At 36.1% G+C, this 20,815-nt stretch overlaps 3 protein-coding genes and 1 pseudogene across 6 annotated transcripts; 1 reads left to right on the forward strand and 3 right to left on the reverse strand.

Annotated features, from left to right (window-relative positions):
- Positions 1–581: 581 nt before the first annotated feature.
- LOC132181476 (F-box/kelch-repeat protein At3g23880-like) lies at positions 582–4,826 on the reverse strand. Of its 4 annotated transcripts, none has more exons than XR_009440258.1 (2): positions 1,527–3,983; positions 582–1,182 (listed from the first exon to the last, which is right to left on the reverse strand). XR_009440258.1 is itself a non-coding variant. In XM_059594716.1 (2 exons), exons 1-2 carry the CDS (start codon positions 4,824–4,826, stop codon positions 2,676–2,678), a joined length of 1,107 nt encoding a protein of 368 aa, XP_059450699.1. In that variant the 3' UTR covers positions 582–2,675. The 4 variants fall into 4 exon arrangements, 3 of the variants coding, with proteins under 3 accessions (XP_059450699.1, XP_059450701.1, XP_059450700.1); XM_059594716.1 differs by adding an exon at positions 4,798–4,826 and having other exon boundaries at positions 582–3,753; XM_059594718.1 differs by having other exon boundaries at positions 3,667–3,983.
- Positions 4,827–5,332: 506 nt separating this feature from the next.
- Positions 5,333–6,516, reverse strand: LOC132182161 (F-box/kelch-repeat protein At3g23880-like; annotated as a pseudogene).
- A 2,104-nt stretch (positions 6,517–8,620) lies between these two features.
- LOC132180931 (F-box/kelch-repeat protein At3g23880-like) lies at positions 8,621–11,990 on the reverse strand. Its single transcript, XM_059593930.1, has 2 exons — positions 10,626–11,990; positions 8,621–8,865 (listed from the first exon to the last, which is right to left on the reverse strand). The coding sequence occupies exon 1, from the start codon at positions 11,863–11,865 to the stop codon at positions 10,630–10,632; it is 1,236 nt and encodes a 411-aa protein (XP_059449913.1). The 5' UTR covers positions 11,866–11,990; the 3' UTR covers positions 8,621–8,865; positions 10,626–10,629.
- Positions 11,991–15,118: 3,128 nt separating this feature from the next.
- LOC132182371 (early nodulin-like protein 17) lies at positions 15,119–18,515 on the forward strand. The gene is made up of 2 exons (XM_059595601.1): positions 15,119–15,428; positions 17,788–18,515. The coding sequence occupies exons 1-2, from the start codon at positions 15,233–15,235 to the stop codon at positions 18,126–18,128; spliced, it is 537 nt and encodes a 178-aa protein (XP_059451584.1). The 5' UTR covers positions 15,119–15,232; the 3' UTR covers positions 18,129–18,515.
- Positions 18,516–20,815: the final 2,300 nt, after the last annotated feature.

The following is a 20,815-nucleotide window of genomic DNA, read 5'->3' on the forward strand; positions in this document are numbered from 1 at the left end:
CATTTCATTTCGCGTGATATAAATTTTGTGAAATGCGTGCTTACTTTTGTATATTTTCAACAATTGACATCTCTTGTTTGCTCTTTTATTACTATTGTCAAGAATCAAGTCGTAGACTAATTGTAACCACTTTTGTATATTTCCAACAATTGACATCTCTTGTTTGCTCTTTTATTACTATTGTCAAGATTCAAGTCTTGGACTAATTGTAACCCCCACCCCTCCCAATATCTTCAAGACATGAGACAAGCTCTAAGGGCTTCAACATCTAGTTTAAGGTCATTCTTGGTGTTGTATATTTAGCCAAGTTGAGAGGCTTGACTTGGTTAATACAGGAAGGGTTGGAGTTGAGGGTTTTTAGGTAGGAGATTAGAGGGTTAAGTTGTGATGGATTATAGCCGCGGGTAAGTACTATACTAACTTGCGTGGGCTTTGGCTATGGATCTAATTCCAGATAAAAAAAAGTCCTAGGTGTTAGTTTCGGATAGTTGATTTAAGGATTATTAGTCTTTTTTTCTTATCCATCAATGATCAACGAATAATGCTACAAGCCACATTTGTATAATACAATTATTCCACAACGTTGAGGCCGCAATCTCAGCCAACTATTCAATGAATTACTGCTTGTCATAGAGCATGTAGCAACTATGCATCTTTACAATTGAAAGCCAAATTTTTGATATCCAAATGAGGCCGATCAATCGGGCAAATGCTCCTGTATTGTCATCTTTAGCAAAGCAGGTGTTGCAGGCTGCTGAACTCCTTCACTTGGTGGATGAATCCAATTCTGATCAATAGGCAAAGTCACCGAGCTGTTATGCGTTGTGGCAGACGTCATGGATGCTCAATCTCTTCCTCTCTTTACCGGCTTTGGCAAAAAAAGTATTTATAGGCATGGCTAATCTCTCATTGTTTTCTTTGATAAGAAATCCCTCTAAGGTAGAATCACTTCGTGTACCCACTTTTATCGGGTAAACATCGGACTCGTGCAAAGCGTTCCCTCTACAAGAATCGAATAATACTTACATTTCGCCAGTGGACTGGCCCCAAAAAATTGCTTGCACCTGAGGAGATTTGAACCTTAGACCTAATTGGAATGTCACCAAGACCCTTACTGCTTGAGCCCAACCCCTTGGGGGTTTCAAATTCCTTGTTGGCCCTCAAATCACCCTTGCCAAATTTCTGCAGCCCAATCATAAATGATCTGTTATGCTCCCAACAAGCAAATCAGCTGCCAGAGCAATACATACAAACCGATACCAATATAATCTAGCACTTGTTGGTAGCAACTAGCATTGCCTTACATTTGAATCTGGCAACATCATACCCGGAAGAATGGCAACATCATAAAAAAGTCATAAGCATGTCATAGCAATATGACATTTCATATGAAACGTACCATGATCATAAAACCAAGTTTTGGGATCAATGGTAAATTGATGGAATTCACTTGGGCAATCCCAAACACCTAATCTGCAATCTAAATTACGAAAGGGTTTAGACACACACAACACTTTTATATTCACCTGGATCGAGCATCAAGAATGTTGCAAGGCACCCACATAATAATTCGTCTGGTTGGCCAAAAAGGAAAAATGAAGAGCAGTTTCAGCAATTCCAACATAATATTGAGGGTTTAGGGTCCCTATAAAATGGAACAGAAACATAATAAAGAGTCCCTTGAATATTTTCTAATAAGCAATTTACTCTCTCAGCAATTGAAGGAGTCCCTTTGAATATTTTGTCATAAGAAAAAACAGGAGGAAAGGAAATTGAAAGAGTCCAAGAAATGGTAGAAAATTTCTGATATTATACTATTACCCATTTGGCAGATAAAAAACAAAGAATTCCACTCGTAAGCTTAGTTGGGGTTGAATTTTACAATTACACCATCAAAATCAACAGAAAACCCAAGACCCAATTTTCAACACTATTTTCACTCTCCATTGTCCCAGCAACCAAACTAAGGATGAAAATGAATCATTTTATGTAACAAAGAGTTCAAAGAAAAAAGGGATAACAAATTGAAGTCACAAGGGATACTCTTAAAGAGAAAAGAAAATGCAAATTCTGTGTTTTTCTTTCATCTTCCTCCATTCACTCAACCATCTAAAGGTAGTAAAGAAGTTTTATTTCTTTGAAGGAAAAAACAAAATCTTTCTTAAAACCCTACTCTGTTCACAGTTTAATTCAATTCTCATCTGTAGATTTTGGCTAACCCCCTTCAAATACCTTGGAATATCTAAAACGGTGAATATCCTCAAACTCTTACAGGAACCATATAGACAAAATCTTATTACAACTATCGAAATTGATAAATAATTGTTCAACCTTCAAACGAATAACATGAGGGGGAATTACCAAGCAAAAGTTGCAACAATAAAAAGCAAGAGGAAATTATACGCTTAAAAGGTCAAAACACTCAAAAGACTTTTACATCATTCATATTCGCTAATGTTTGTGTCGAAGCACTCAAAAGATAGCCAACATTATTAAATAAATATGCAGAAAAGGCTAGAAGCATATAAAATGTAACAGAAAAACCCCTCATAATTCCAGAAACTTGGAATCCAAAAGCAATGTAACAAATATGTGATTTTGCAGGTAATGCACATATGAAATTGAATTGGTCCAGAATCTTGTTATGACTTGGCTTGTTGCTCAAGCACATTCCCCTATCCATTTAGGCGAACTAGGGACTCTGTGTAACTAACAAGTTGAGCGAATCTAGCCTCATATATTTGAAGATTCCTCGCTTCTTGTGTTCTCGGGTCATACAATACCAAACATTGATCTTCATCGGTTAGAACTACCAAACCATCCTCCCGAAGCTGTAGCAGATTCCAAAAAACTGGAATTTGTCGGATTGTTAATATTTTGGTCCAAGTCCTTTCAACACCACACTCATTCAACACCCATATCTCAATACATTCTTTCAACTCACTGTTACATGGTAAAATCATAGTTACAGAGTCATTGATAACAGCAATATCCTCACTACAACTTCCTTCAGATGGGGGAGGCAGTACCTCTTGGAACACCTCGTTGCTCATATCAAAGGAAAGCAAGAGTTGGCGGCCCATGTAACCATCTTCACGAACCCGAGCCCACCAATAATAAACTCCATTTAGGTACGAGGGAAAACGAGGTAAATGAATAAAATAAGATGGGTTAGGGGATGAATCAAGCACCCTCCAAGAATTAGTACTAAGGTGGTATACCTGAACTTTGCAGTGCCGGAAACGGAAGTTCATAATCCTAACCACCTTGTAATCGTTAGTCTTTGGATCAAAACCGAAGCCAAGATTAGAAAAAAAGTATAAATCCGATTGCCGGGGGAATGGGGGGAGCAACTTCGATTCTCTTGTCGCAGGATTCCATAACACCAAACGACCATAATCACAGTGCCCATCTCTATTCTTCCACAGAGTACCAGAAAAACAAAGTATGCCATTGCAGGGGCCGAATATTGATACCTTAGAAACCTCATCCAGAAACAATTGTGAGAGATCAACATTCCCAGACACCTCTAGGGTTTCGTTAGAGAGCGTGGAGAGACGTAGGTGTTCCAATCCACCCCCACGCCTAAGAATAGCCGCCCTTCTGTTGGGATTGTGAGAAGTGAGGTGCATGGTGATGAAACTAGGGTTAGTGATAAGAGCATACCAGGATTTGCTTATGCATTTGCAGCGCATCAATGATTTGACGGGAAGCCTTGATAGGATTTCCATTGACAAATCTTCTGGGAGATCCCTTCCCCACAACATCTTTCCCCTTTTCTTCTTCTCTTCTCCCGTCGCCGGATACAAAGAAATGATGAGTCTGTTTAGATGTCGACCTAAACACCATTACCTTCGTAGCATTGACGGATTTTCCCAGGTTTTATGACGGAATAATGCTGAAATTTGTCCAAGCTTTACCGAAAATCTCGACGTTTCTAACTGAATTTTCTGTTATTTTCCCAAATTTAAATAAATATTTTGTCTTTGCTTGTTTGTTTATTTTTGGTGGACTTGGCTTCTATGTGGTAGTCTAATTTCTAAACTACTGCATTCTTTTTTTTTTAGACGGTCCAGATTTTGTTAGGACCTTTTTAATCAAAAACTAACGGTGTTTACTAAACAGCAAGACCAAGCATCTTTTTCGTCTATTTTCTTCCATTACATAGTAAGTCAAGCCCGGGCTAGTGGATACTGATCCGTTAGAATGACGTGAAACCCGAGGCTTGACTTGCTTTGTAACAGAAGAAAATAGACGGAAAATATGCTTAGTCTTGCTGTTTAGTAAACACCGTTAATTTTTGAATTAAAAAGGTCCTAACAAAATTTGGACCGTCTAAAAAAAGTACTACAGATATGCGGTAATTTGGACTAGCGCATAGAAGCCAAGTCACTTATTTACTTTCTTTTGTAATTTTACATCTCAATTTTTAGTCAATTCATGCTCACTGTAGCCTTTTCTTTTTTATTTTAATTCTCTTTAGTAAAAAATTCCAAAAAATTTAGTCAATTAAAAGGATAATATAATCAAACTAAAACTCCATTACAAAAATTAACCCTAGCTAGTCCTAGGATCTAACAGGGCCACTGCCAAGAGCATTGTACGAAGGAAGGATGCCTAACTTTACACTATTCATAAACCGTAAATTAACCTTTGAAATAACACTAGAATTTCATGGTTGTGCCAAAATAGGAAATTAGAGCAAACCACTTCAATTAAGAGCGTGTTGAGGAGAAAATCTCTCCTAGTGGGCCCCTTTTTTTTACACTTATTTATCATATGTCATTATCCACTCACCTAATGATATGTGTCCATCTTTTTTGCATCTTTGGATAAAAGGAGAAAAGAGGAAGGAGAAATGTCTCTTCTTTTAATTCTTCTTCCTCCCCACACACACCTCACTTTTTGGAGGGACTTTGAGAGACCCTCATCTCTCTCTCTCTATCTCATACACGCTGCATGAGAGTTTTCTGTCTTAACCGGAGACACTCTGACCTTATTTTTGTTTTGTGTACACGGTCCCTTCACAGCTTAGCCATAAAGAAAATCAGAGGTAACAAATTATTGAACCTAAAACCAACCGAGCATATTTAAGTCTTTACATTTCAAAACAAAATCTTTCTTAAAACACTACTCTGTTGACATGGGGGGGAATTACCCAGCAAAAGTTTCAATAAAAAGCAAGAGGAAATTATATACGCTTAAAAGGCCAAAAACACTCGAAAGACTTTTACATTATTCATATATATTCGCTAAGAAGCACTCAAAGATAGCCAACATTATTAAATAAATATGCAGAATCTTGTTATATAAGAGTAGTTGGTTTGTTGCTCAAGCACATTCATTCCCCTATCCATTTAGGAGAACTAGGGACTCTGTGTAACTAACGAGTTGGGAAAATCCAGCCGTATATATTTGAAGATTCGTCGCTTCTTGTGTTATGGGATCATACAATACCAAACATTTATCTTCATTCGTTAGAACTATCAAACCATCCTCCCGAAGCTGTAGCAGGTTCCAAAAAACTGGAATTTGTCGGATTGTTAATATTTTGGTCCAATTCCTTTCAACACCCATATCCATATCTCAAACGAATGTTTCCAATCGTGGGGATTTCAAAATCAAAGATACAGAGTCATTGATAATAGGAATATCTTGATCAGCCCATGCAATTCCCCTCACGAACACGAGCCAACCAATAGTAAACTCCATTTAGGTACGAGGGAAAACGAGTTGATTGAATATAATAAGATGGGTTTGGGGGAGAATCCAGCAGCCTCCAAGAATTTGAACGAAGGTGGTATACCTGAACTTTGCATTGCTGGAAACGGAAGTTCATAATCGTGACAACCTTGTAATCGTTAGTCTTTGGATCAAAACCGAAGCCAAGATAAGACAGAAAGTAAGGCATATCCAGTAGCTTGGGGGTGGGGGGAGAATCTTAGATTCTCTTGTCGCAGGATTCCATAGCAACATACGATTAAAATCAGTGTGCCAATCTCCATCCTTCCGCAGAGTAGCAGAAAAACAGAGTATGCCATTGCAGGGACCGAACATTGATAACCCGACAACCTCGTCGTACTGAAACCATTGTGAGAGATCTACAGCCCCAAACGAGAGAGGTAGGCGTTGCAATGCATCCACACGCGTAAGAATAGCCGCCCCTCTGTGGGGATTGTGAGAAGTCTTGAGGTGCTTGGTGATGAATCTAGGGTTAGTGATAAGAGCATACCAGGATTTGCTTATGCATTTGCAGCTCATCAAGGGTTTGACGGGCAGCCTTGATAGGATTTCCATTGACACATCTTCTGAGAGATCCCAGCTTCCCCACAACATCTTTTCTGCCCTTTTCTTCTTCTTCTTTTCTCCTGTCTGTCGCCGAATTCAAACAAGTTCACCTTTTTATATATACAGTTTCATTGACTGACGGATTAGGGTTTTAAGAAATTTGTACGTGGTTGACCTACCGTAATTCTCAAGCTCTCTAACTCAACTTTTTGTTATTTTCCATTTTTCCCAAATCTAAATAAGGTAACCCTACAATGAATTATGAATACCCGAGAGTCTTATGTATACGTTCTAGAATAAGAATGTAATCCTAGTCTTTTTAATTTTGGTTTTCTTGGTTAATAGTTGTTACATAAATAAATAATCAATGGTGCACTCAACAAAAAGCTATGTGCTCATTATATGACAGAAAAATCAAGAAACACCATCTATAGACCACCTCAAATAATAAGATGAATTACAAAACCCCTTCAAAATAGTATGGCATTCATAGCCCAAAAACTCTTTATTGAGTCTCACACTTTTGTAATACTGACTTAATCATCTGAGGCTTTCATGCCGGCATCTGGCCTGGCGTCACTTCGGTGACTTTCTCCTTATTTTATAAGCTATTCAACCATACAAAATCTTCATCAACATACTAGTCTTTTCTCCATTAAAAATTTGACAAAAAAAAAAAAAAAACATATTTTATATGTAACTAAAGAAATATTGGATAATAAGATGGATCACAACCCCCCAAAATAGTATGGCATTCATAGCCCAAAAACTCTATTGAGTCTCATAATTTTGTAATATTATCTGACTTAATCATCGAAAGTTTTCTTGTCGGCCTTCTGCCCAACGTCACTCCGATGATCTTCTCCTTATTTTATAGGTGTCCATCGCTCAATCCGACCATCCAAAAATCTTCATCAACACTAAACTTTAGGTCAACTACCTTGAAGAAAAATAGCACAAAATGAAGTAATCCCCACCCAAAAGAAAGAGGCCAATTATGAAGAGGATGATCCGACTAGCACGTCTCATTGTCACGTTCATACACAAAAACTGGGAAAACAACATAGAATTACCCAGCAGCTTTAAATGATTACCAAGCCAAGTTTTGATATAGGGTTCTAAGAACTCAAATTAACCTTAGTCCTAGGATCTAACAGGGCAACATCACTGTACTTTCCAGCAATTCATTAACCGTATACTAACCTTGGAAATGACAGTATAATTACATGGTTGGGCAAAAATAGGAAATTAGAGCAAACCACATATTTTAGAGGAATGATATATGAAATTTAACACTTCAATTAAGAGCATATTAAGTCTTTACATTTCTCTGTTGATATTAGCTAGCTATGAGGATTTTTGAACACCTTGATGCTTTGCTCATATCAAATGAAAGCACGAGTCGGCGGTCTCTCCTGTTAATGTTATCGTCCTTACTAGCCCACCAGTAATGAACTCCATTTAGACATGAAGGAAAACGAGGTATGTTAATCAAATAAGATGGGTTAAGGAATAAATCAAACACCCTCCAAGAATTAGTACTAAGTTTGTACACCTGAACCGATGTTTGGAATCCTAACCACCTTGTGATCAAAACCGAAGCCAAAGTTGGAAGAAAAGATGGAGGTGGGCATACCATTGGGGGGAGCATCTTTGATTCTCTTGTGGCATGCAGGATTCCCACGCCTGAGGAGTGACTTGTGAGGTGCTTGAAGCGCATCAACGATTTGACGGGCAGCCTCGACAGGATTTCCACTCTAGGAGACCCCTGCTCACCAACAATTTTCCCCTCCTCTTCTTCTCCATTTCTCAGTCGTCGCCATATTCAAAGAAATTTTCACTATCTATACCATTGATAGCTATTTTAGCTACTTAAAAATGTACAGCTACTTAAAAATGTACAATTTTTTAAAAAACAATTTAGCTATTAAACTCTAATCGATTATTTATTCAACTCTCTACATTATTTAAATATTATTTTCATTGTTTGTTAAGGGAGAAAGAGAGGGAGAGGGACAAAGGGGAGAGAAAAATTATTAAAATAATTGTAGAAGGTATTATCTTCGTGTTGGAAGTGGAAATGAATTTTGCAAAATTATAAAAGAAATTTTGTTGGTTCAATTATTTAGTCTATTTGTTGGTCGTTTGTTGACCTAATTTTGGCCCTTCGGCCTTTGTGGTATTATTTATAGACCTATGCCCATTTCAGACTCATAATTTATCTCATTTCAACTCACAATTAGCTATATTTTTGGCATATAATTGGCCATCTTTTTGCCTATTGTTAATAAAGGACCGCCCACGCGTCCATTCGTATCATAAACAAACAAACAGATTGAAAGCTCCATAAATAAATAAATAAAACGCAATGTCTTAGTGTTAGAGTCAACATATTCGACACATTAGAAACTACCTTAATCAAAGCAACACCAGCCTTGAGGTCAACTACCTAGAAGAAAAATAGCACAAAATAAAGTTAGCAATCCCCACCCAAAAGAAAGAGGCCGAATGTGAAGAGGCTGATCCGAGTAGCACGTCTCATTGTCACGTTCATCTGGTTCCTATCATGCACAAAAACTGGGAAAACAGGCAACATAGAATTACTTAGCGGCTTCAAATGATTAACAATTCAAGTTTTGATATAGGGATCTAACAGGCAACAGCATTGTCTGAAGGATGGCTAACATTCCAGCTATTCATGAATAATATATTAACCTTCGAAATAACAGTAGAATTACATGGTCGTTCCAAAATATTCAATTGAAAAGATTGAAAATTTTTAGCAGAGCAAGAAATTCGAGCAAACCACATATTTCATAGGAATAATATATGAAATTTAACACTTTAATTAAGACATTCCTCCCAAAACTTAAAGAGGCTATGATGCCGGGCGAACTAGGACTGTTCTGACAGCGTATAATAGCAGCAAAAACTAAGAATTGAAGATTGAAAAGGGAATTCATGAAGATAGAACATAACAAATAGGGAATAGAAAGTCCCTAATTGCCCAAAATAAACAAACAGAAAAATAACTCTGAAAGATTTAAATTTAATTGATAATATAAACTGAATTATTAAAATAACAAATACTAGATGCCTTTATATAGGCTAGACATCTCCTAAATTAACAAGAAAAAGGAAAAGCAAAGCTAATAGGAAAAGAAAAACAAATCCTAATAGAAAAATGAAAACAAATCCTAATAGAAAAGGAAAAACCCAATCCTTATTAAAAAGGGAAAATATAATCCTAATGGAAAAGGGAATGCCTAGCCCTTATTAAAAAGGAAAATTAAAACACATATGCATAATTAAAATAATAGCTTTGTCAATTTTCTCCTGCATCAGGCTAGGAATAATTCATATCTCATGCTAACAGACTAACACTCCCCCTTATACAAACCAAACACATTGTTATCAAAGTTCAAACGCCATGTTAGGGAACCTAGTAATCTAGAAAGCTTAAGTTATAGCAATATAAATATCAAGCCAGCAATGAGTAACAAGGTTGAAGGTCTTGAAATGTCCTCAGAGACATATTGAGACTAATGTTGACTCAACCCTACACAGCATGATTTGAATTTTAAATATGGCCTGAGTTGAAGACGTTAAAATGATAAGATGAATGAAAAAAACACAGGTAAAGAGATATAATTCTGATAGCATGGGAATGCTCAACTATGTATCAATGTAGCAACCAATAGGAAAACTAGCAAATCACAAAAACAAGCAAGGAAAATCAAGAATTGAATCCAATGGGTAATCAGAATCAACAGTTAAAGTAATATCTAGATCCAAATAGAAAGCGATTTCCCATGAACGATCAATAAAGTAGCTAACAACAGCTCAAAAGAGTAAAGACAAGCCTTTTATACTTATAACACAAATAGAAACCCAGCAAAAGATAAAAACCAAAATTCTGAATGCCCTCTAACTCACCGTTTTAGAGGAACCATATAGACAGAATCTTATTACAACTACCGAAATTGATAAATAAGTCATTCTTCACCTTTCTAACGAATAACATGTGGTGAATTACCCAGCAAAAGTTTCAATTAAAAGCAAGAGGAAATTATACGCTTTTTTTTTTGATAGGTAAGAGGAAATTATACGCTTAAAAGATCAAAACACTTGGAAGACTTTTATATGATTCATATTCGCTAATGTATGCGTCGAAGCACTCAAAAGATATGCAGGAAAGGCTAGCAATAAGCATATAAAATGTAACAGAAAAACCCGTCACCTTGACCGTAATTCCAGAAACTTGGAACACAAAAGCAATATGCCAAATATGTGATTTTGCATGTAATGCACATATGAAAATTGGATTAGTCCAGAACCTTGTTATGACGTGGCTTGTTGCTCAAGCACATTCCCCGATCCGTTGAGGAGAATTAGGGACTCTGTGTAAGTAACAAGTTGAGAGGGTCTAGCCTCAACTATTTGAAGATTCCTCCTTTCTTGTGTTCCATTGTGATATAATACCAAGCAATCATCTTCATCGGTTAGAACTGCGGAATCATCCTCCCGAAGTTGTATCAGACACCAATAATGAGGAATGTGTCGGATTGCAAAGCCTGGGGTCCAAGTGCTTTCAACACCAGACTCATTCAACACCCATATCTCAATCCAATTTTCCATCAAATTGCCAGATGGTAAAATCAGAGTTACAGAGTCATTGAAAACAGCAATACCCTCAAGATAAAATCCTCTTGTTGGGGGAGGCAGTAGCTCTTGGAACACCTCGTTGCTCATATCAAAGGCAATAAAGTGTCGGGGCCCTTCATCAAAATAGTCCTCACTCTCACAAGCCCACCAATAATGAACTCCATTTAGGCATGAAGGAAAACGAGGTAACTTAATGAAAAGAGATGGGTTTGGGGATGAATCAATCACCCTCCAAGAATTAGTACTAAGGCTGTAGACCTCAACTTTGCATTGCCGGAAATCGAAGTTCAGAATCCAAATCACATTGTAATCATTAGTCTTGGGATCAAAACCGAAGCCAAAATAGGAAGTAAAAGTCGAGGTGGGCATATCCATTGGGGGAAGCATCTTTGATTCTCTTGTGGCAGGGTTCCATAACACCATCTCATAACCGGGTTGCAGGTCTCCATCCTTGGTCATCTTCAGAGTACCAACCAAACAGAGTATTCCATTGCAGGGGCCGAGCAGTTGTACCCCGGAAACCTCATCCTGAAACAATTGTGAGAGATCTACATCCTCGGACAGCTCTAGGGTTTCATCAGAGAGCCTTGAGAGACGTGGAAGTGCCAGCTCTTGGTTTTCATTAGGAATAGCGGGCATTGGGAAACGTGGGCGTTCCGACCCTTTCCCACGCCTAAGGATGGCCTCTCTGTGGGGATTGTGAGAAGTGAGGTGCTTGGTAATGAAACAAGGCTTAGTGATAAGAGCATAGAAGGATTTGCTTACGCACTTGAAGCGCATCAAGGATTTGACGGGCAGTCTTGATAGGATCTCCATTAACAGATCTTCTGCGAAATCCCTGCTCGACATGTTTCCCCCTTTCTTCTCCTCTTCCCCCTCGCCGCTCACTGCTCTGGAGCTATTTCTCAGCATAACTCCCTCTTCTCAGATTACTCCTCACTCCTCACTCCTCAGCTCAATATTAGATATTGCTTGAATCAAATGACCTAGTACGGCTCAGCTAGTACGGCTCTTTTGTCGTAATCGACATGATGGAGAAAAAACAAAAAGACAGACCGAAGAAATAAAAGAAGGGTTAAATACAATACTCTTCGAGTTTATGAACATTATTTTTACCCTTTAGAATTTTATTTTTATCACAGACTCTTTTGAAGTTTTGATAAAGGACAGACTTAGTCTATTGGTTAGTTGATCATTAAGATTGATACGTGGACCAATAAAATGTTGATACATGACACCTATTTAATATTTTTTTAAAAAATATATTTAAAAATAAATAAATAAAAAATAAAAGGAAAAAAATTGGAGGTGGCCGAAACCACCCCCAATGGTGGATGGGCCAAATTTCATTTTTGTTTTGAATTTTTTAAGAAACTGATGCAAATGTGTTATTTGGATGAGCCAAATTCCATTCTTGTTTTGAATTTTTTAAAAAACCGATGCATATGTGTTGTGTGATTTTTAGAACATTGGGCAAAATTTTGACTTTGTAAATTTGTGCCAAATCTGTTTACAAAATCAAAAAATATGAATTTGAAAACAAAACAAAAAACATGCCAAGCCAAACAAGACAGTTTTTTTTTTTTTTTTGGGTCAATCAAAATGACAATAAAATTCATGTCGTAAATTTTTTTTAACAGCCCTTAGTCTGGGTCAAAACGCGCCGTTTCACATCATTAAAATATTAATTTTTTTTTAATTTAATTTTAAAATTTAAATCTAAAACTTAAAAATTTAAAATTTAAATTTTTTTAAAAAAAATGACAGGGGTGAGGAGTAGCCGGCCACCCCATTTTGCCTAGGGTGGTTCGGCCACGCGGCCGGTCTGGGGGTGGTCGGAAACAATTGATGTCATTTTGCCGTAAATGCAGTGAAATCAATTCCTCCTACCTCCTGGTTTCCTAAACTCTAATTTTCCCTTTGGAAATGTGGCCCCGTAATCGATTATCGGGACTTGTCCTTCTTGTCGTGTTTTTGAGGCCTCTACATCTACATGAGCCTCTTTTTGGTCCCCTGCATCTGGGCTTTGACTCACTTGTGCCTGTTATCAAAGACTAATACTAAATTTTATTTATTTATTTATTTTTTGATGTCCCTTTTGTGTTATTTTAAAATTACTATTAATTTAATGAGAATTTTAAAGTCATATTAATTTTGAAAAATACAAGAGAGACAAAAAAAAAAAAAAAAAGTAGCATTACTCCTTATCAAAACAGTAATTTCAACGTTATACTTATACCCACCCATTCAACTCATATAAAGGGGAAAAAGAAAAAGAAAAAGACTGAATTTTGTTCTTTCACTTTACCTAGAGAACTCTTTGAAGAAATTCATAAAACTGATAGAAATATAAAAGAATAGCGGAATAAAATAAATAATACAAAATATTTTACGTCTACCTTGTACTCTTATTCAATAGATTTATTTTATAATACAAATAGTCCCTATTTATAGGAAAAATATGATAGGTGAATACATTACAAATAAGGTAATCAAATCACAAGGATTTTATTATCAATTATAAGGATTTGATAATCAATCACAATGATTTGATATGCAATTGCAACGATTTGATTGTAATCACAAATAAATGGAAATATATTCCAACACTCTTTAAGCTTTTTATTGGCATATCCAGCACAGTGCTAACAATAAATGGGATTGAGTTCCATGGAGCACGAGTTTGAGTCGAGTTAGGAGACAAACTTATTAGTCCACAAAATTGGAGTTCCATTTCCATGATGATATATATGCCTGCAATCATCAACAACACAACGGAAAGATGTGTAATAGTGATGGTGGCCCCTTTCCCACCAATCTCCAATTCAAATTGGTACCACATCAATCCAGTAAATCCTAGAAATGACTTTTCATAAGATTCTCAAAGAGATAACATGGATTGGCATCATGAGAATTACACTTTTTGGCAGACAAAAGGGATCACTCTTGCCGGAGTTCCCAATAAATTCTGTGTTAGAAAATTGATGACATTATTAATTTTTATCAATTTTATTTATTTATTAAATAAATGATAATCTATTAATACTATAACTCGTGGTTAGAGCCATCTACCCGTTAGCCAGCTATTGCATAGCTATGTGCGTGGTAAAAATCTTGCATAAGATGTGTCATAAACCTCCCAAAATAGTATGTCATTTATAGTCCAAAAACTTTTTATTGAGTCTCACACTTTTGGAATACTTTTTAACATAATCATGAAGGTTCTCTTCTCCACCTTCGGTCCGACGTCACTCCGATGATCTTCTCCTTATTTTGTAGGTGCCCATCTCTCGGTTCGACCATGTAAAAATCTTCATCAACATAATACTATTTTCTCTATTATAAATTTGAAAAAGAAAGAAGAAAAAACATATTTGATATGTAACTAGAATAGAAATAAAATCATTTTGATCTAATATTTGCATTATTAGTAAAAAAGTTTTAAGATTTCATATATTTTATTTATCAAATCCTTATAGTTGCATTATTAGTAAAAGAGGAATAGAGTTTTTAAGTCAAAAAATATTTTTTTTGGTAAAAGTTTTAAAAAATAAAGCTTTTGCCAAAAGTAGTTTTTGGTCATTTTTAGATTTTTTAAACCTTTAAAAGTGTTTTTAATTTTTTTTTTCTTCAAAACGGGTACTTTTTTTTTTCTTTCAAACAAACTTTTTAAGTGTTAAACGCATTTTTAAACCTTTCAAAGCACACACAAACAACCCTTTATTGTGTAACTGCGCGATGATGTTAAAAAGAAAAAGAATTACAATTAAAAAAATGTAATTACGGACCTAACGTGAAAAGCAAAAGAATAATAATAATTTAAAAATAAAATCCTTTTTTTTTTTCTTCAATCTCTTGTATTAATTTTTATATTTGTTCCATAGCTTAGAAAGATATTATATTTTGTATAAGAAAAGACAAAAGAAAAAACTATAGTATAATAATTGATATCATATAAAACCAAGATATGGCCCATCGCCACGCCAACGCACGTGGTAGTTAGCTTGAAATCTTGAAGTTGGTCCGATTACACAAAACAGTCTTCTCTAGGAATCTTGCTAAACAGGCTAATACATTATTAAATAAAGAAAATATTAATTAGTAAAAAGCAATATATTTTCCATGATAAATAATCTAACGGTCGTCGTAGCAGATCTAGAAGCAGGAGCCTCTTGACACAAGTACTACATAGGCGAAAGCGAAGAAAGGCCAAAAACAAAGCATTTTCGAGCCAGAGTATTCCAGAGAAACTAACAGAGAGAGAGAGAGAGAGAGAGCAATGGAGGGTGTGAAAGGAGGGAATGGGTTTGGGTCACTGGCCATGGTGGTGCTGGTGCTAATGTGCGCCGAGATGGTTATGGTTCCAGGGGTCTCCGCTACTCGGTGGATCGTGGGAGCGAACATGGGTTGGACAACCAATGTCAACTACACTGTTTGGGCTCAGGACAAGCACTTCTACAATGGTGACTGGCTCTGTAAGCTTCTCTCTCTCTCTCTCTCTCTCTCTCTTTTTGGGGGTGTGAGTGTGCATGCACGTGTTCAAGCTTAGATCTGCTGTCTATTAAGACAGCTTTCTCTGGTTTTTCTATCAGTAGTTCGTAGCTCATATTATGTCCTTCACTCTTTACTGTGTTTTTGCTTGATGTGTTGCAGCTAAATGATATAGATCTAATGGGGTTATGGAGAAGTTGTGCTTTTTCTTTGATTTGTGCTATTAAATTTGCTTTTTTGTTTTTCCCCACTTAAAGTTTCTGCTTAATGGAGAGTTCGTTTCCTCTAATTTTGTTAAAATGCCTGGTTTTTTTTTGTGTAAAACCCGCTTGGAAGGGTACCGGACTATCTCAGATATTTTGACAGTTGTCTGCTAATCTGTTTAACGTACATTTTAAGGCTCTGTTTGACTGCTGAGCAAATACACAAAAGTGAAAAGAGGAAAAGAGAAAGGAAAAAAGAAAAATGTGGTCTATTAAGACTTGAGAAAGCAAAAACTTTTTCCCACTTAATTCTCATGGTTGGGATGAATTGCCTGTTAAATCACAGCTAAATGGTAAATCTAATCATCTAAATTAATATTCTAACATTTTTTCTGTTGTGAACTCAAACTCTTTCCTCTTAACAATTGAGACCCAACAAGTTAAAATTTAACTGAAAATGGGGTAGTTGGAAGTAACAATGTGCAACTCGGATCAGCACCCCACCCCAAAAAAAAAAAAAATTTGTCTTGCCTGGTACTGATCTGTGCAGTCAGGTTGTTCTTAATTCAGGATTCCTGTGAGGAGCAGCTCAGTATATTCTTTACTTTCTTGAACTTGCTTGGGTTTCTGTTTGTGTTATAAGTATAAAAGGCTTGTCTTTACTCTTTCGAGCTGCTGTTAGCTACTTTATTGATCATTCATGGGAAAGCGCTTTCTTTTTGGATCTAGATATTACCTTCACTGTTGATTTTGATTGCTCATAGGATTCAGTTATTGATTTTCCTTGCTTGTTTTGTGATTCAATAACTTTCCAATTGGTTTTGTCATTGATACCTAGTTGGGCATGTTAGACAAGTAGAGAAATAGTCAACCCTGCTTCCAAGCATTCTAACTTTGAAGTGAAGACCTAGTTGAACAAACAAATTGTATTTGGTTCCAAAAGAATTGAAAAAGAAATGAAACAGAACCTGCAATCAAGATCATAAATTCTTCTTTAGCATTCCCATGCTGTCAGAATTATATCTTTTGGTAAATCAACATTTACCCTGTCATTTTTACCACCCCCCCCCCCCCTTTTTTTTTCTTATCATTTTAACGTCTTCAATTCAAACCATCTTACTCCTTTTATTTAAAGTGCAATTCATGCTGCATAGGGTTTTGAGTCTGACATGAGTCTCAAATATATGTCGTTGAGGACATTTCAAGACCTTCAGCCTTGTTACTCATTGCTGGCTTGATATGTACATTGCTATAACTTAAGCTTTCTAGATAAATAAGTTCTCTAACATGGCGTTTGAACTTTGATAACAAGGTGCTTGGCTTGTATAAGGGGGAGTGTAGTCTGTTAGCATGAGATATGGTGTTATTCCTAGCCTCTTAAAGGTCATAAAATGGTTCACCACCAAACCTGATCTTTGCTATGGGAGTCTAAGCTATGCCTAATTTATTAGCCCACTAAAAGGTCATAAAATGGTTAACATCTCTGATCGAACTCTATAATCAATGGCACACCACATACATAATACCGGCTCAATATTCTAGTAGCCATTATTATGCCTTTAGCTGTATTTTAGGCTCCACTATCTACACCTTACATTTGGCACCAGTATTTTGATCAAGTTTCCCTCGGTTCTGATGCTCCAAAAGTGAGTTCGTATGTAAAGTGTAAGTACTTTGCAGAGAGTTTTGATTACCACCAAGTTGGTCTTGGGTTCACTTATTCTTGCTTTTGATAGGGCAATCAGCAATGCCAAATTCATTACAAACATGAAGAAGGAGCACTTCTTGCATCTGTTGACAATACTGCCCCTTGCTAATATCAACTGAGAATGCTCTTGATTGAAGTGTTAAATTTCATATATTATTCCTCTAAAATATGTGGTTTGCTCTAATTTCCTGCTCTGGTAAAAAGTTTCAATCATTTCATTTTAATATTTTGGCACAGCCATGTAAACCTACTGTTATTTTGAAGGTTAATATACTGTTTATGAATACCTGGAAAGTTAGGCATCCTTCGTATAATGCTTTTGGCCTATTAGATTCTAGGACTATGGTTAGTTTGAATTCTAGAATCCTATATCAAAACTTGGTTAGTTAATCATTCAAAGCTGCTGGGTAACTCTTATGTTGTCTTCTGCAGTTTTTGTGTATGATAGGAACCAGATGAACGTGCTAGAGGTGAACAAGACGGACTATGAGGCGTGCAACTCGGATCATCCTCTTCACAATTGGACTACTGGAGCTGGAAGGGATGTGGTTCCACTAAATGTGACTCGAAATTACTACATCATTAGTGGCAAGGGCTTCTGCTATGGCGGCATGAAGTTGGCTGTACATGTTGAAAACTTACCACCTCCCCCCACAACTTCCCCTATAAACGAAAAGAGCAGCTCTCCTAGTTTGACTTCCAGAGGCAAATTTGTTTTGCCAATGGTTTTTGCCATTGGTGCAGTATGGGATGCATTCCTCCGGTTCTGGTAGTAATTAAGTGTTGATTTTCAAAATTCAGTGATTGGTGGGGGTATTCCAATTAGACGAATTCCTTAACCAGTTTGTGGAAGGAATAGAGTTGTCTTGCACTTTTTTCCCTTTTTCTTTTGGGTGGGGGTAATTTATTTTATGCTATTTTTCTTCAAGGTAGTTGACCTGAAAGTTTGGTGTTGCTTTGATTGAGGCTTTGATTAAGCCCAAGGTAGTGAGTTTCAAATGTTGAAGAGATTGATTTATTTATTGAAGCATTCATTGCGTAAACTATGGGATATGTTCTTCTGTATGTTGGTTAATGATACGAATATTGTATATGTGTGGCCCTTAACCATGTGCCTGAATCCTGATTACTTGCCTCAATTTCTTGTGGAGGGGATTTCTTGTGTTCTTGTATTAAGGTCAAAGTTTTCTTCTAAGCCAATTAATTTCTTTCAATTTAATTCTGTGTATTAAAATAATGTGTTTAAAATATATGTGAAAATCATAATAGAGTAATAGAGAAAAGTACACCTATCATATTCACACAAAAAAAATAAAAAATAAAAAATAAAACCTTAACAAAAATTTTAAAAATTCAATTTTTGAAAAAAGAAACATTGATTGAACCACCCGACCTTTTATCTTTATCTCTTTTATGTTGTTATTTAGGTAGGATTAGGTTTACGTCTTTTATCTCTTTTAGAAGTCTTGTTGATAGTAGGTTAGGTTGTTAACTTGTGAGTCAAAATGAAAGTTCTATTTCATGTTGGACGCTATTTTCTATTGTATTTCTTTCTCTTAAATATGCATTGTTCTTGAATAAAATGATCAATCAGGTAAATTATTCAAACCCAATCCTACTCGGAGGTCCATGATTGTTTGAAAATCCTACTATAGGAGGTTAAGAATTTCTTAAGAATCCTACCATATCCATTTGAGAAAAACTGTCTTGTACTAATGTTATTTTACTGGAACCAAAGGCACAAGTTTGCTTTATGGGTATTGGCTAGAAACGCCTCACTCGGATGAAACAGGTGAATAATTTTCCATGAAGGAGTAATTAATGATGGTGCAAGAAAATTGTGAGCAAAATATATATATGAGTTGCGTGTTGTATGAATTATACTTATATTTGATGCATTAATTTTTTTTCTTAAGGGAAAATTTTCATACTCATTCATTGATAAAAGGTCGCGAGCAAAGTTCTTACAAACAGAGAAAAAGCTTTGAAAGCAAATCATAGGAAACATCCGCCAACCCATAACTATTCATTAGGTTTAAAAACAGATTTGTACCAAACAGACACCTTTCAATGCATAAGTAGTGCATGCAACTCATACACACTTGTTATATCAACCTACCAACTCAAATTACTAAGACTTGCTGATTATGTGTAAATCTATGGAAAGGAAAACATTTTTGTAAATCTATTAAATTTGTTGGGTTATCATTGATTTATGTGGGGTCGACATAAGTTCATAAATCTAATAATTGATTTGTAAGATGAGATAGAAAAAAATTTTTAAAAAATATTGACATCAATCATTTATCTTTTTCAAAACATAACACAATCTCGTAGATTACGTACATAATCTCTTGTGTTTAAAAGATTACATACATATTGCCAACTATGCAGATTTATTTTTAAAAAAACCTAGTACGTAATCTCCTGGGTTTAAAAGAGGTCACATTGCCTCTTAGGTTTAAGAGAGGTCACATTTATAACCTAGTGCCTAATCTCCTAATCTACAATAACAATATCTCTTTAAGACACTCCTTGTGTTTTTGAAGTGAGAAGGTATGGAGGGTTTTGTGAGGAGAGTGACGGTGATGGTGGCAGTGGTGCTAATGGCGGTGATGGGGTGACAAACGGGCATGGTGGAGCGGTTAATTACGGTGGGAGGCTCATGTAAGGGGTGGGACTCAGAACTTAAACTGAATGGTCGATTATTCAACATCCATACGTTGGCGATTGGCTATGTAATCTCTTTGATCTCCTTTTACTTTCTCAATCTCGTCAATTGTTTTCTTTCTACATTTGTTTTTATTCTTTCACATGCATTTGGTGTAGCCATTTGCGCCGGATTAACCAACATCTTGTTAGGGTTCAAACTCAAAAATCTCTATTTTGATACCACGTTAAATCATAGAAATTGATAGATGATATTAAATTTTCAAATTGTTGAAATCATTCATGAATATGGATTCCTTATAATATGTTGTGTATCCAATTCAATAATAAACAATTTAGCCTTTGTAAGCATTAATCTGAGTTTTATTGTTGAGTTAATTCTATTTAATTAATTGGCTGCCAACTTGGCTTTGTTTTGAGCTCTCAAGATTTCGTCTTTGACAAGCACTCCTACTATGTTCTGGAAGTGAACAAGACAAGCTATGAGAACTGCAATGACAAGGACTTCATAACAAACATTACAAACGGAGGCAGAGATGTGTTTCAACTCACAAAGGTAAAGAAGCCCTATTACTTCCTGTCCAGTGGAGGCTACTGCTTCAACGGAATGAGAGTTGCTCTGTATGTGGAAAGTGGAGTTTCATCAACTGCACCTCCAGCACCTACTCGAGCCAAAAATGGTTCTCCACCACATGCCCTCAACCCAATGATTCTCCCCATACCTTTTGTGGTGGCCATCATCCTACTCAAACCAGCACTTGATTGACATACTGTGCCATTGAAACAAATC

This window comes from Corylus avellana, chromosome ca5 (assembly GCF_901000735.1).
Source record: "Corylus avellana chromosome ca5, CavTom2PMs-1.0".
Classification (NCBI taxonomy): domain Eukaryota; kingdom Viridiplantae; phylum Streptophyta; class Magnoliopsida; order Fagales; family Betulaceae; genus Corylus; species Corylus avellana.

Excerpts from the sequence above, each read along its gene's own strand:
- LOC132181476 (XM_059594716.1), bottom strand. The coding sequence starts at position 4,826 with ATGCAAAAAAGATGGACACATATCATTAG. Across the intron at positions 3,754-4,797 it reads AGATGGACACATATCATTAG|GGATCTCCCAGAAGATTTGT; the intron begins GTGAGTGGATAA and ends GTTGTGGGGAAG.
- LOC132180931 (XM_059593930.1), bottom strand. The coding sequence starts at position 11,865 with ATGCTGAGAAATAGCTCCAGAGCAGTGAGCGGCGAGGGGGAAGAGGAG.
- LOC132182371 (XM_059595601.1), top strand. The coding sequence starts at position 15,233 with ATGGAGGGTGTGAAAGGAGGGAATGGGTTTGGGTCACTGGCCATGGTG. Across the intron at positions 15,429-17,787 it reads CTACAATGGTGACTGGCTCT|TTTTTGTGTATGATAGGAAC; the intron begins GTAAGCTTCTCT and ends TGTCTTCTGCAG.